The sequence below is a fragment of the Hyalella azteca genome, unplaced genomic scaffold (assembly GCF_000764305.2).
Source record: "Hyalella azteca isolate HAZT.00-mixed unplaced genomic scaffold, Hazt_2.0.2 contig6365, whole genome shotgun sequence".
NCBI lineage: Eukaryota > Metazoa > Arthropoda > Malacostraca > Amphipoda > Hyalellidae > Hyalella > Hyalella azteca.
In genome coordinates this window covers 1-15,105 of record NW_025936528.1, presented here as the reverse complement: position 1 = coordinate 15,105, position 15,105 = coordinate 1, and the positions used below count along the sequence as shown (strand labels likewise).

The 15,105-nt window shown below is 37.1% G+C and overlaps 1 protein-coding gene and 1 long non-coding RNA gene across 2 annotated transcripts; both read right to left on the bottom strand.

Annotated features, from left to right (window-relative positions):
* Positions 1-2,111: 2,111 nt before the first annotated feature.
* LOC108674323 lies at positions 2,112-3,256 on the bottom strand. The gene is made up of 3 exons (XR_001931036.2): positions 3,013-3,256; positions 2,565-2,791; positions 2,112-2,291 (listed from the first exon to the last, which is right to left on the bottom strand). It is a non-coding gene; the product is annotated as an uncharacterized LOC108674323 (long non-coding RNA).
* A 1,442-nt stretch (positions 3,257-4,698) lies between these two features.
* LOC108674322 (PAX-interacting protein 1-like) lies at positions 4,699-12,128 on the bottom strand. The gene is made up of 3 exons (XM_018162259.1): positions 11,959-12,128; positions 9,319-9,503; positions 4,699-4,789 (listed from the first exon to the last, which is right to left on the bottom strand). Exons 1-3 carry the CDS (start codon positions 12,049-12,051, stop codon positions 4,699-4,701), a joined length of 369 nt encoding a protein of 122 aa, XP_018017748.1. The 5' UTR covers positions 12,052-12,128.
* Between the last annotated feature and the right edge of the window lie 2,977 nt (positions 12,129-15,105).

The following is a 15,105-nucleotide window of genomic DNA, read 5'->3' as shown; positions in this document are numbered from 1 at the left end:
CAATTTAGGTGTTTATTTTCTATGCTCAAGGATTGAGGCAACGTAATGAGTAATCTTTCTTAGACAAAATTGAGATGTTAGTTGCTTGAATGATGAATCGTGAAAACACCACTGTGCAGAGAGTGGATGAATATTGCAAGATCTTTGGCGACGCTTCAGTATCAAAATTTACCCCTTCAGAAGATCTTGCCGACACATTTAGATTGTAATTCTTGCATTTAATATATTTGTCAGTCTTTGGCCAACTATTTAGAAAAAAGTAAGGTTTCCGGTACGTTGGATGGATCAAGATGCAGTAAAGCTTATCCGGAAATCGATTGCGATGAGTTCCCACCAAAAAAATGTAAACAAGTTTACAATTGGGTAGCTAGTTGCGGTCACAATAGAGCGGTCAGACTGCATTATCACATGTTCAGTTGACACTTGCAGTACAATCGGGCTGTTTTTAGGGTAAAATTAGGTATTTGGGGTAACACGTGCATGCAGCCTTGTAAATAAGTGGCCTGTAAATAGTTTTTCATTACTCAGCGTAAATTGCTTTTCATTAAAAATTACCCGGCGACGCATTTTGAAAATGGTCGGCAATGCTTTGGGCTTAACAACCCATATATTGGCAATGCTGCTTCCACCTTCTGCACCCTGGAGAAAACAGCAATTCCATGAGAATGTTCAAGATCTCTTACAAAATCCGTGAAATGGCGCCTAATGGCGGTTCAGTGTAATTCCGTGAGAATTTCAAAATGCAGTACTCCTGATCATTACCTTAAATTTCCAATTGGGCAACCACTCAATCAGTAGCAACCATCTGAATCTGGGCATGCCAGTGGCTGTTAAAGGCCTGAGCTAGCTAGCTGCCCATATCACTCATCAAATGAAAGTATTGAAGAAGAGGACCTGTCAGTGGCTCAGTGCATGGACTGAAACAAGTAGTAACAACTAACAAGCATCAGCATGTGTTACAAATGGATGCAAGTTTTTGATCTGGCATTGATGATCATCATCATCTGGGCACTAATGGGGTCAATTCCCAGGAGCCCAGGCAACAGGAAGGAATTCTAATTTCAAAGCTTCATATATTATTTCAATCTACCAAGACCACTTTTTCTACCCAACATCGTTATTTGAGGCAAAAAATGAACTTCTTAAAGGCTTAAAACACATACGCTAACTTGCTCAGTTTCTATAAAGTACCTAATCTAGGTACGTGCACAAAAAAAAAAATTTCCCGTGATCACAAAAAAAGTTATACCACTAAAAAGAGAAAAAAATGTAAAAAAATATATCAGTATGAGCGGTGTAGGTCTAAAAATGAAAAAACTATCAATTTTTTCCTTTATTCAATTACGCGTCAAAAATGCACCAGCTTTTGGTACTTTCATGAGAAAAACTTGAGAAAAGCTATCATTTTTAGGCTTCCTATGAGCCAATTTCAAAGATTTTGGTACCATTCGAAAGCTCTTGTTGTAGGCTATCTATTCCAACTAGAATAAAACATTTTGGTTGAGACTGCGGGTGCAGGGGGGTGGGGGAGTTGTTATGTACGAGGGGGCTTCAAAATGTTCTCAGAATAAGGAGATTACTTCAAATAATATTGTAAATAGGCAAATTTTATTTTTAATAACGCCCTAGGAAGCTCCATCGGTGCATCCTATGGCACTCGGCACAGCTGCGCTTTGAAGTATGCCACTTTTATTGAGAAATAATGTGACCTCTACTTCTGAAGCTCCCTCGTTGTAGGGTGATTTCCCCTGTGACCCAACTTAGAGTCTAAGCAAATGACGTTCTAACTATCTTGACCACAAGTTTATTTCACTGAAACAACTTTTACTTCTACTAAACATTATTTGATTCAGTTATATGTCAGCCGTCATGTAGGTACTTAGTAAGAAGTCACATGACAAGGCCTATTTTCACCTTCTACACTACGACATTAGCATATAAAGACTAAATATTGCAGTATATTATGTATATATCATTATATGACACGCAAGTATATAGCTAGTAGTATGACACCATCATAGATAATAATTATACAAACAATGCAAAGAAAAACCATTTGAAAAATGCACTGTTGTTGTTAGTTGCCCGGATCTGCTGCTTGATGGCACCTCAGCCTTCATCCTCAGGGAGACGGCTGCTCAGGAGGAGGCGGAGAGAGCGGCAAACGCGCAACATTACGGCATGAAGATTTGGTCAATAGATGAGAACAACTCCACTCAATTGACCGTGTTGTTGATGCGTGGACTGCACTGGCACCCACTCAGGGCCACTGGACTGGGCCCGAGTCTCTCCTGAATACGGAAAAAATATAAAGACATTAAAATCGTATCAGAAAAATAATTCTTGTGGGCATACCATTCTGTGGATGCTCTACTCCTTCTAAAATGGCATCTATGATCAGCACATTAATTAAAGTTGGGATGATTAATTTCATTGCCCACTTACAAAACAACATTGTAGAACTCTAACTTCTAAGCACGACCATGTAATGTTTATATATCACTAGATGATGAACTTATTATTTTGTTATAAATAACAGTTAATTATAAACTTATCAATCTAACCTATAAAATTTCAGTGTCGCTATAAACGAGATCTGTGCCATGGCTGTCCTGAGCCTGTGCTGTAGTTGGTAGTGTAGCTTGTAGCAAAAGCTGAGTTGCTACCAGTCTACTCTATAGCAATAGAACTGGGGATGCTGAATTGGACTGAAGAGGGTCTGCAATAGAGTGGTATCCGGTAGGTCGTAGGGTATTGGTGATGCTGATGGTCGAGGCTGGTTCAACTGGTTCTGCAACAGCATTAACAGATTAGTTAAATTAAACATGATAAAAATAAAATTATTAAGATGATCAAAAAGAAAACCAAAATGTCAGTTATCAAGGTACGTTGGCAATAACAAAACTCATTTTATGGACTGGCCTGCCATTGTGAACAGATGAAGAACCAGGTAATTAATTTATTCCATACAAAAGTATGGTAAATACTAAATATAAAGTTTAACAGTCTTACCTATAAAATAATTAAGTCTCCAAAAATGATGTCGGCGGCTAGTTCATACACATCCATGTCGTAGTCCACTGCAATGGCATAAGATTCATCACTCTTCCAATAGGCCACAACATATACGGACTTCTTCACTTGTTTGATTCCTTCAAACTTGCCATGGTACCTTATGTCAATTTTGTCATTTTGCTCGTACCAACGGTGTTCAATGAAGCGACCAACAACCCTGTGTTGAAGAAGGTCACTAAGTGGTGCCTTCATCATATAAATTATTGGTGTAGTTTGGCAGAAGCATTTTCTTTTATGCAGGATTGATTTAAGACACCAGGTTGATAATGAAAATTGTATTTTCAAAACATCACAATCCGTTAAAATGTCATTTGGCAACCTGCATTTTGATCTCCCGGTGCCAGCAAGAATTTTGTTTGACTTGTCGAGAAGACAAATAGGAAGATTATTAATAAAAAGCATTATCTGGTCTTCCATTAAACCTATATAAATTATTCTACAACACCAGTCAGAAACAATATATACCGTCAACCAGGGCTACTCGGGACGGGCGGGGTAACTTGGGATAGTCCTCTGACATGGCATAAAACTGTTTTAGTAGCAAAACTAATTGGAATATTGCAAAACTAAATATAGTGGCGTAAACTTCAACATTTTTCCTATGTAGTATAAATTAAGTTCAAAAATACTACATTTACTAGCTTTGAAAAATTCCTAAAAAAACAGTGAAAAACAAAATTTGGAAAAGTTACTTCTGCTAAGGTCTGTAGTAAAAAAATATTTGCCGTATTAAAAATTTTTGCTTAGAAAAAAGTGGCAGACAAGTGTCAGCATGAAAACTTTATTTGCGGAATTTGCATACCTCAATCAAAAAAAAAATGGCAGCCATTTCTGCACAGCAGGGCTACTTGGGACACCCCCCCAGGGCTATTCGGGACACCCCCAAAAACGCATTTGTTTCTTTACCCTGACATTAGCCTCATTTTGCCACTTGACCCTTTTCTCAAGATTTTTCACCATTATTGGCATTCTGCGTTGTGTCAACCTTATCATTTTCATGCGCTCATGGTAGATAGATTTCAGTTTGGCAATTTTAAGAGATAAATCCCGGCAATGGTTTCTCAAGAGCCGCTTCCTTGGGCTGTCTTTGCATTTACGGAGTTGCCTTCCAATGCTAGGAGTTCTCCGTGCTGGCCGTGGAGAGATGGTTGAGAGCTGAATGTAGGGTCGAGAGCCTGAGGTTGGCATGAGAAGCTGGACAAATGCAGAAGGCTTGGTAGCTATTTATGCTGCAATTTCTTCAGATGTGGGCTCAATAGAAGTGAACACAAATGGTTGAGCAGTAGCATCAGAAGTAGGTGGCAAGGACGCATGAGAGGATGTTGATGGCTCTAATTGCACAGTACTTAACTCCATCTCAGGGTGTGAACTGCTGAGAGGCTCTTCACAAAAGACTCGGAGTTTTGCCAAAGTATCTTCTTTTAGATTTTCATTGGTATTTTTGCTGAACTTGATATACTTTTTCATGAGACTTCTTATGTAGGTAGTTCATGGACACTCATGCCAAAGACCTTTTCAATCCAAGCACATGTTGCTGTGTAGGACTTATTATGTTCTAAGCAGAACCTAATTGCATGACCTATTAGTGGTAAGTCTTGTACAAGGTCTGACTCTGTGGGCTGGTCATACTGGTGAAGCACTGCCCATGTTGCTCCAGTGCCAAGTCTGGTGGTTGTTGACTTTCTTTTCTTGGGTGGAATGACAGGGTTCTTTCCTGTGCAAAATGAAACTGAAAACAATATGACAAAGTCAGGGTAAAGTAGAGAATGATTCAAGAGCATACTTTGGAAAATGAATAATATTGGTGGCATGTGAAGTAGCATTATAGGTAAAATATAAACATAACAGCACATAAACTAAATAAAAATGATCTTAGAAAAATGTGTAAATGGACATCTATTAACAAGCATTGAAATAATAATTAAAAAAATTTAATAGTTAATCAAAAATCAAAATAAATGATAAAAAATCAAAGAATGTTTAAAATCACTATACAAGTAGCTAAGAAAAAAATTGTTTTGAAGCAGAACATGGCATTGAATGCCAATAATAATTATTAATCCTCTTTGAAAACATAAATTTTTAAATGCTAAACTTACTGAAGAATTGGCGACACTTTGCAAAGATCTCTGTCAAATTTTCAATGTTGGCAAACTGCCTAAGCCAATGAATGACAGTTATGTTAGAAAATCTCCTCAAGTTTCTGCAAGAAAAAAATGTATCCAGTTATTAAACAAAGCATTTTCAGCATTGTCAGACCTTTAACACTGGGGTGGCCCAGTGGTTAAAGTTCAGAATACCAAGATTGGAGCAAAGAGGTGAGGGTTTGATCCCAGCTCTGTGCGCCAGTTTCTCAGCAGAATTGGCAAGGAAGCCAGGCAGTTAAGCACAGCAGAATTGGAGCAGTGAGTTGTGTATTCAAGAGTCAAGACTGCAGTGCCAAATCAGATTTTTGCTAATTTTAGGTAGCTATTTGATGGTTATCCTACTCCCTAGTATGTAGAGTGCCTTCTTATTTTACACAAATAAATTGTGAAAAAATCATAGAAACAGGGAAATTGGTCAGATTAACATTTACGGGCATTTCAGACTAATTCACGGGTGGCTTGCACCCAATTTTCCCCTCAGGCTCCTGTGATTTTCAAAGCCTATTCTATCACGCCCGCAATTTTTGTGTAAAATCTGCACATGCACAATATTCCAAACTGGTAACATAACATCTTTTCAAAATTCTGCCATAACACCACAACAATTCAAATTAATCATATTCCTAATTTTCTGTCAGCTGCCTTGTCTAAATCAATAACTTCAATAAGTTATTGTAGTTAAGTTACCGTCAACCGGGGCTCCTCGGGACAAGCGGGGCTACTCGGGAATGGCCTCCGACACATTGTAAAACTGTTGTAGTAGCGAAACTAATTGGAATATTGCAAAACTAAAAATAGTAGCGTAAACATCAACATTTTTCCTATCTATGTAGTATAAAGGAAGTTGAAAAATACTACATTTACTTGCTTTGAAAAATTCCTGAAAAAAATGGTGAAAATCTATATTTTGTAAAGTTACAACTGCTAAGGTATGTAGCAAAAAAAAATATTCGCCGTACTGTATTAAAAAATTTTACTTATGTAAAAGTTGCACCCAGGTGTCGGCTTGAAAATGTAATTGACAGAATTTGCCTATCTCATTCCAAAACGAAATGGCAGCCATTTCTGCACGGCGGGGCTCCTCAGGACACCCCCCTGGGGCTATTCGGGACACCCCCCTGGGGCTATTCGGGACACCCCCAAAAATGCATTTATGGTAGAACCTCAGTTAGCAAAGGCTCTAGTTAAGAAAAAAATTGATTAAAAACAAAGAATATTGATTACATTTACCTCGCTGAGCAAAAAAAAGTTCACTTATCCTCGCACAAATTACATGCCGTCCTGTAAGCTTACAGATACAGAAAAAATGCTATAAGGCTGCTGATATGAAGCTTGCAGTGAACAAGATTGTTGTAAATGCTCAATGGCAAGTTCATGGATAGGGTAATATCACATCAATAATACAGTAATATCCCATCAATAATAGGGTACCCTCAACTGGGGGATTCAGTGGTGTTCATAATGATAGCCAAAGCCAGGTCATAAACAGTCATAAACAATGGCCAAAGTCACTTGGGCGTTTATGACCTGGTTTACAACCCTGGCGTTTATGACCCCGGCGTTTATGACCCGGCGTTTACTGCCCCAGCATGAATCAAAAAGGAGGCCTAAGTCACCCCAGTTGATGGTAATTAATGTTTATGGTAATATCATATCAATAAAGGAAAAACAAGTAAAAATCATAGAAAATGTCATTTATTCTACCTCTACATCTTCTACAATGAAAGAGGAGGACTTCAGAGTACTGTTAATAATGGATGAGTATGCTCTGCATGCTTCAAATGTTTTGAAATGAAGTTTTATTCCCATTGTTGCCGCGTGTCTCCGGCGGGTGAGGCAAACACGTCGCCTACTTCTACTTGATAGGTTGGCAACAACCTACTTGGGAAGTGGATAATAAGGAGACTAAAATTGATCTTTTATTACTGACAAATGAAACAGAATTTAGATTACAGTTCAATTAAATGGCTCTTGGTTATGAAATGCACACAAGTGTGGTGCATAAGTGAATGAAGAATGTCGGTATACCTAAAGAGTTTTGGAGCATAGGACTAACGAGCATAGGAGTTAAGGAACTAAGGAGAATAGGAAACATGGAGGGTAGGAGCATGGACTAACATACATAGGAGCATGGACAACTAGAACAGGAGCATGGACTAACGTACATAGGAGCATGGACAAGATGCATATGTGATCTGCCATAAAAGAAAGTAAAACTTATTAATTTTATGCATCATAGCCCTAAGACTATAAGATAAAGAATTGGATTAAATATGAACAAGCATTAATTAACAAGCAGAAAAACAGTAATAATCAAGAACCTTATGATGATATCAAACTTGTATTGCAGCAATCAGCTTACTGAAGAATTAATGAACACTAAAATATATAGTTTTGACTGCATGAGCACCATCCCACACGACAGCAGACGGGTAACTAAAGAGCAGCGTCTTCAGGTTGTCTATTTATGTGCCCGACCAGTAATTTTCGCCCATATTAAATGTTAAAGAACTCCCCCACCCCAAACCCTTTCACGAACTGTCATCAAGGCATAAATCAACATACAGAGACGATTTTGGTACCGTTGGATAGGTCAGAATGTCAGCTTTGAAGTGAGACTTAAAACAGAAAAAGTGAATTTTACAATTTTCATCCCAGAAATTCAGGGCGTAAAGGGTTAAGAATAGCATATGGAATTTTTTGACAAGGCCATTCGATAGCTCTCGCAAAGAGCTATAAAATGAGCCTAAATTTGTTTATGAAATGTTTCATCTTAAGAAGTTATTAACAGTTATTAACAAAAAAACGATCAAATCTGTCCCGAGTAGCCCCGGTTGACGGTATAATTTATAATTCAAATTTTATCTAAGATATATTGATATTGCATCTCAAATTTCACTTTACTGCAACTCTGCTCTAGATTATACTATAATTCAGTAGATCTCTATGTTTAACCCTCCCTTGAAATTCCACCCAGCACTTGCCCTAGCTAGGCCCAGCCCCAGCCTAGCCCTTGGCTAGGGCTACTCAAACTTTAGCACTAGCAGAGGAGCTACTAAGTACTGACTTAGTAATAATATTTTGCTCCTAATAATATCGAAACCTTGAATTTTAAATTACACCCAAAGCTAGCCCTAGGCTAACTAGTAACTAGGAGTCTAGGACTGACTAGTGACTAGCATAAGGCTGCACCCAGTGCACTGTACTAGGACTAGCCTAGGACTCACCACACGACACTGGGACTGACGTACGGGAGCTACGATAGTCTTTTTTCCAGGTTATATTTCAAATTGAACGTATACTTGCAGAACCCTGAAATTTTGACATCATACAGAAAAAAAACAATTTGATTGACTGATTTGATTGTATCATTATGCAAGCAAAACTGAAAACAACTTTTTTTCAATGAAGTTTATGGCAACACTCCAGAAACGCCATTGAGCTTGTAAACAATAAACACTTCTTGAAAAAAGCAATCCTATGGTTCTCAGTAAGATTTATTTATTCGTTTCCATACTCAAGTTTGCAAATTTAAGTTTTTTTTCAAGTGTAGAGATGAAAAAAAGACACCCACCGCGCGTTGATACCAAAACAGCCGGTCCGACATTTTTCAAAATTTCATTGCTTTGTTTTGGTTTTTGCAAGGTTTATGCACGTACCTACACTATGTGACTGTTGTCCAATCGTGAGAATTTTTACGAATGTGGATGTGTTTTTTTTTATTTTAGAACGTATTCATTGCAAAAATGTGTCCACTAGCTTACAGATAAATGACTAGTTAACTTAATTAGGCGTTGGCAACACGGGATTGGATTTCAAACCACGAGCGATTTTAAAAGCGTAATTTTTACTTCAATTTAAGAGATTAAGACACCAGTCTTTCATTCGCCTTTATCGAACTAGATAGAAGGGTTGTTGCCAAATCAAACTCAAAGTAGGTAACACGGTTACCTCACCCGCAACGTGAGACATCCACCCGGCAACAACATTCTCAAATCCATTGTATTTGTGGAATTCAACAATTATTTATGATAGTAAGTACTGTAGAACATAATGGATCACTTACAAATAAATAAAATAAGCATATAAAGGATACGGCAATAGAGTATTGCACTTGGCAGATAAGACCACCCAGGACTGCAGCACCACAGGCTTCTCATAGATTTCCTTGACTTCTCCCATCTCAATCTCATCAGGATCGGAGCCGACTATAAGATGGGTCATCAAGTCGGTGATGTGGCTCTCCAACTGTGCCCCTCCATTGCTCAGTAATGTCTCAACCTTTAAATGAAATAAAATAATCAATTAAAGTTTTCCTTTAAAACCTCAACTTACAAGTAAAGGTTTACGTTTCCCTTCAAAAGTTTCATGCTGAGACTACATGATTAAATTTTTGGAAGTGGCTGGAAGAAAATTGTAAACACTTGGTGAAGAAAATCTCTAATTTATAGCTAGAAGATAATACTAGAAACCAAACCAACAATAAAACAACATATAATGGAACTATCACAACAATCATCTACCAAAACTAGAATATTCAGAGCTGTGGTGGTTCAGTGGTGAGAGACTCTATTGCTCACACCCAGCACCCGGGTTTGAGTCCCATCAAGGACAAGGTTTCCAGGAAGCTCAGCTCACAGTCAACTCAGCCATTCATCCAACTCTGGTTGATAAATGAGTACCTGGCTTGTCCAGGGTGTTGTATAATGCAAAAATTGTTCTGGAGGGTCGGCGACCCAGTAATGATCGTGGAACTACCAGTGGCATTAGTGCCCACAAAAACTGACCATCACCCCCTCCCTTACCTAGTAGAGACTACCAGGATGGGCAATTACACACACACACACACACACACACACACACACACACACACACACACACCAAAACCAGATGAACAGAGGTTACAAAGCAGATGAATGAGTCCAACAGTTGATCATCCATAATCATCAAGAGCACAACAGAGGACAAAAAACAAAACAGTTGATCTACTACAAAATAAGAAAAATAAAAACCTTGTCATGAATAATAACCCCTGTAGAAAATCTGGACGGCTTCTAGAAACTATTTCTTTTTATTTTCATGTTATACGTACGTATAGAAGGTTGTAGACTTCTTCCAAATATAACCTCATTGGTCTTACAAGCACAGCCTTAAGCCGCCAACTAACATGCCATCTACAATCTGGAGGATCTAAGAACCACATGCGGGAAGCCCACAATGAGACCATCACCCGAGCGACGTTGGAGGCCGTCACCAGCATAGTTATGCGGTGCCCTGACCCGTCAAGACTGGCAATAGCTGAGGCCCTCATTATCAAGTGTGAGTCTCCAGCTATCAACCTCCAAACTACAGGATTTGTCTGGACACTGAAATTATATTCAGAGCAATTATAACCCTGAATTTCAAACTAGATCCACAATACATTAAGATTTGTACTAGTGTCATTTCCAAAAGTTCAATTTCATGGGATGCAAAATCTTCACCTGCTTGATAATGAAAATTGTATTTTCAAAATGGTGCATTCCATTAAAACATCATTTGGTAACCTGCTTTTTTTATCTCCTGGCACCAGCAAGAAATTTTGCTTGACTTGTTAATAAAAAAATAAGAAAATTGTTGACAAAAAGCATGCCTTAATTTTCACACACTCATGGAGAGAGTCAAATTTCCAAAAAGTAAACAGAATTATCACAAATTTGTACTAATTTTAACACAAAATAATACAGGACCAGAACATAAATTGGAAAAAGTACAAATTTGTGCAGTAAGTTAAGATGGATGTAATGATCAAAAACCTTCACTTTTGATTTCATCACATGAACAGTTACTGGGCAGCAAGGACTTGTATTGAAAAAAAAAATCTGACAAGACAGAAAGAAGTTCACAACTTTCACGTTCACCAAGAACAAATCAAACCAGTTTTGGGCTGACATTTTACACCCAAACAAGATTATTGATAAAATAACACATCTCTTGACTTTACAGAAAGTAGCCATTGTCCCCAGAATAATAGCAAAAAAAATAAGAATGGATGACAATTTGATTTTATATTAGGTTCTTTCTATTTGAATTTGAACTTTTAAAACCATAAGATCATTTGATTGAAGAGGAGCCATTAAGTACTACAGAAGTATCACCAAACAACTGCTTAATGCATTCTAAACTTACATTTTCCTGATACGTACGGTAGTTTTAAACAAATATAACTCTATACTCACTGCAGCGAGTGACAGTGAGCGTATTTTCTCGTTGACAAAAACATGTCACAGACGGACGGACAGACAGACCGGCGGACATGATGAGTGCAATAGTGCCTTTTTTCCATAAATGAGAAAATGAGCTAAAAATTGTGTCTGCCAACTGGTAGATGATAAGTAGAGGTAAGCCACATTTACTGATTGTTCTAACTTGAAATATTCCTATTAGCTCCTGAGTTGACAGAACCAAACATTTTTCCAACATTTTACACCAACCACTGCTTATGTCAAGTCTGATATGTTGATATGTATCAACATCCAGAGTATTACCTCAGTTTCAAGATGCCTTCAAAATTTATTAGAATAGAATTGCAGGCATGGAATTTTGAAGAACAAAAGAGCCAATATTATCAAGTGCAAAATTATTTTGATAGCACCAAGTTAAATGTAAACATAGATAGATGAACATTGTTCATAGATAGGAAAATAGGTATATAGTTCAAAGATAGGTACCGTAAACATTGTGCAATGATACTTACTTCCTTGCTGATAGTTCCAGTGGCATAATACTTGACATCCTTGAACATGTTTGGAACAACTTGCAAGTCTGACAATTTTACATCAATTTCCATTGTTTCAAAGCATTGCAATTATTTCTTTGGACAAAAATTCAATCAAAGAACATGAAAATTGCATTTGGAGCCAACACCTGAAACATCAAGCATTTAGTATTATTATATAATTCAATAAATAGGAACATTAACTCATAAATAGCACCAAGCCAATAATCATGGTCTGATTTGACAGGAAGGTTGATAAAAACTGCAGCACAAATCAAATTACATTCAAATACTCCACATTACCACTCTTATCTATATGCATATAAATTATTGGTGTAGTTTGGCAGAAGCATTTTCTTTTATGCAGGATTGATTTAAGACACCAGGTTGATAATGAAAATTGTATTTTCAAAACATCACAATCCGTTAAAATGTCATTTGGCAACCTGCTTTTTGATCTCCCAGTGCCAGCAAGAATTTTGTTTGACTTGTCGAGAAGACAAATAGGAAGATTATTAATAAAAAGCATTCTGTGGTCTTCAATCAAACCTATATAAATTATTCTACAACACCAGTCAGAAATAATATATACCATCAAACAAGCTAATAAGGGACAATTTTGAGTGTTTTTCATTAATAACTTCTTACCATGAAACATTTCATAAAAAAGTTTGAGCTGATTTTTTAGCTCTTTGCAAGGGCTATTGTATAGCATTTAAAAAAAATCCATAAGCTATTCGTAAGGTGCCAGACAAAAAATAAAAGTGTCCCGAATTACCCCTGGCAACGTGGTAATCCAGGACACTTAAAATAAAACTAAATTTTAAAACGTTTGAAGCATGCAGAGTGTAGGTACTCATCTATTTCTAACAGTAATCTGAAGTCCTCCTTTTCCTTTGTAGATGATGTAGATGTAGGTACAATAAATGACATTTTTTGTGATTTTTACTCATTTTATAACACTTCTCTTCAACTTTACTTCTTGTTGTTTGTCTGTCTGTCTGCTACAAATCTAATAACCAATATTTAACACACTTCTACCTGTCCAATCGATCTGAAATTTGGCACACTTGCATAAAGTTGCACTATTCCATGGCCCATGCAGCCTAGCCCCTTCACCACTTTTGATAAAGAACGCCCTGTGCCACAGAGCTATCAGTAATAATGCTACCTTGCCAGCACAGCTGACCTCAATGTCAGGAGACGGTGCTGTGCCCCTCTGCTGCAGAGCAGCAGACCATGCACCCCATGACTCATTTTTGAACTTCCAGGAGGGTCGAGCTCTGTATTGGACTGTTGAGACCTCAGCTCCACGGCAGGTAGTGACTGGGTAGTGATCACTTCCCATGTCACTCCCTGTGTGCACTGATGCTAGTGGTAAGAGATTTGTAGAGACTATTGAGAGGTCCAAAGTAGAGAAAGAGTTGTGATATGCACTATAAAATGTTGGCAAAGATGGAGGAGTTAGCATAGATAGCATGGTATTGGCCACACTCAGGATGATGTATGTTTTCGGTGAATTTTCCCGTGCATGTTCACTTTTTTTAAGCTATTGCTGTGCACACTTGGCGCAATGTAATAAAAATTGATTCTCTTTGCGCACGTGTTCGTGCAATTCCGGCCATCAATTCTACGTCGCGCTGCCGCGCACGAGCAGTTTGTGGAGGAACAGTCGTAATACTCACATTACTCAGTACAGTATGCCTTTAATTATCTTTCAATAATATATGATTTATCTTGATACAGAAATTTGGTGAATGAGAAATCTAGAACTTTATTTTAGAAGAAATTTTCTCAAAAGTCATATGGCATAATGGCAACACTGAACACCGTCTGTTTACATTTCGTATGTATAATAGCCGCAGTTTACGATTACTGTACGTTCCGTATCCAACAAGGCGGACAAGCGGAAGAGTCAGAAGTAACCCGGACATGTCTTACATTTTATTATTGTCAGTTCGACTCGCGTAGTCAATATACTCGTGTATATTGTCAACTAAAATAGTAGAACTACTTTAGCTTTCTAAAATACGGCACACGGCATATTTTTTTACCAGCATAGTACGGCTCACCACGCAGGTTGTTAAAATGACAAAATAAATTCCCACGCACCTGGCACATCTTCCTGACCATGGGTTTTTGGAAGTGTATTCAAGAAAAGTTTATGAAATAATAAAAATATTTCCATTATCATTCTGAAATAGAAGCGTAATTTCCGTTCTTATATATAAACAGGATTAATAAAATACCTATCAAATCCATCCAATGTCATTCAATTTGTGATGTATGAATGACAGTTTTACTTTGATTCCTATGATGCTCATTTTTACCGGTTGAAGCTGTAGAATTAAATTAAATTAAAAAATTAATTACAATTAAATTTTACTAAATCAAATTTTATTATTTAATAAAAGATGGTACATGCTATAGAATAATATACTATTAGAAAAATATTAAATTAAAAATCTGATTATATTTTTTAAATTAAAAATTAATTTTTATTAAATTAAATTGTATTATTAATGCACTATATGGTATGTGCTCTATGTTTTATATAATGAAATAGTTTCCCATGTTAAATAACAAAAATTTTGTAAAAGACACAAAACATTTAAAAACGCGTGATGGCAGGCAAAATCAGTCAGAATTTGAAGTGAATTTATCAAGATAAATTCAACATAATAGGCAAAAAATGAAAAAAATCAAATCTGGAACCATAGTGCCAATCCATAGGTTATTCAAAAGAACCTGTTCTTATGTCATTTTGAACCGATCAACGCTTCATTACGGACCGATCGTAAAACACACCTTCACCGGCAAAAGCTTTCACACTTCTGAAGAAAGGTGAGCTGAGTCTCAGCTGACAGCTACACTGGCCGTGGGGCGTGGGTGGACCTAATTTGAATTTGAATGCATGCATCGATTTGAAATCCTATTGACTATAATAGACATAGTATACAAGTCATAGAGCCTAAATTTTTAATATCTATAAAAAAATGTACGTTTCTGCATGTATTATAATGCTGTTAACATTAGCAAACTTTGAATTATCTCTGATGCAAGAAATACTTGCATAAATCATTTTATTTTCAATATAAGCGACTGGATGCAACAATCGGTTTGCAA

Bases quoted from the DNA above. Each gene is read 5' to 3' on its own strand.
- LOC108674322 (XM_018162259.1), bottom strand. From the start codon at position 12,051: ATGGAAATTGATGTAAAATTGTCAGACTTGCAAGTTGTTCCAAACATG. The intron at 9,504-11,958 runs GTAAGTATCATT...TTTCATTTAAAG, and splicing joins CTGGAACTATCAGCAAGGAA to GTTGAGACATTACTGAGCAA. The intron at 4,790-9,318 runs GTATCCTTTATA...CATTTTGCACAG, and splicing joins AAGTGCAATACTCTATTGCC to GAAAGAACCCTGTCATTCCA.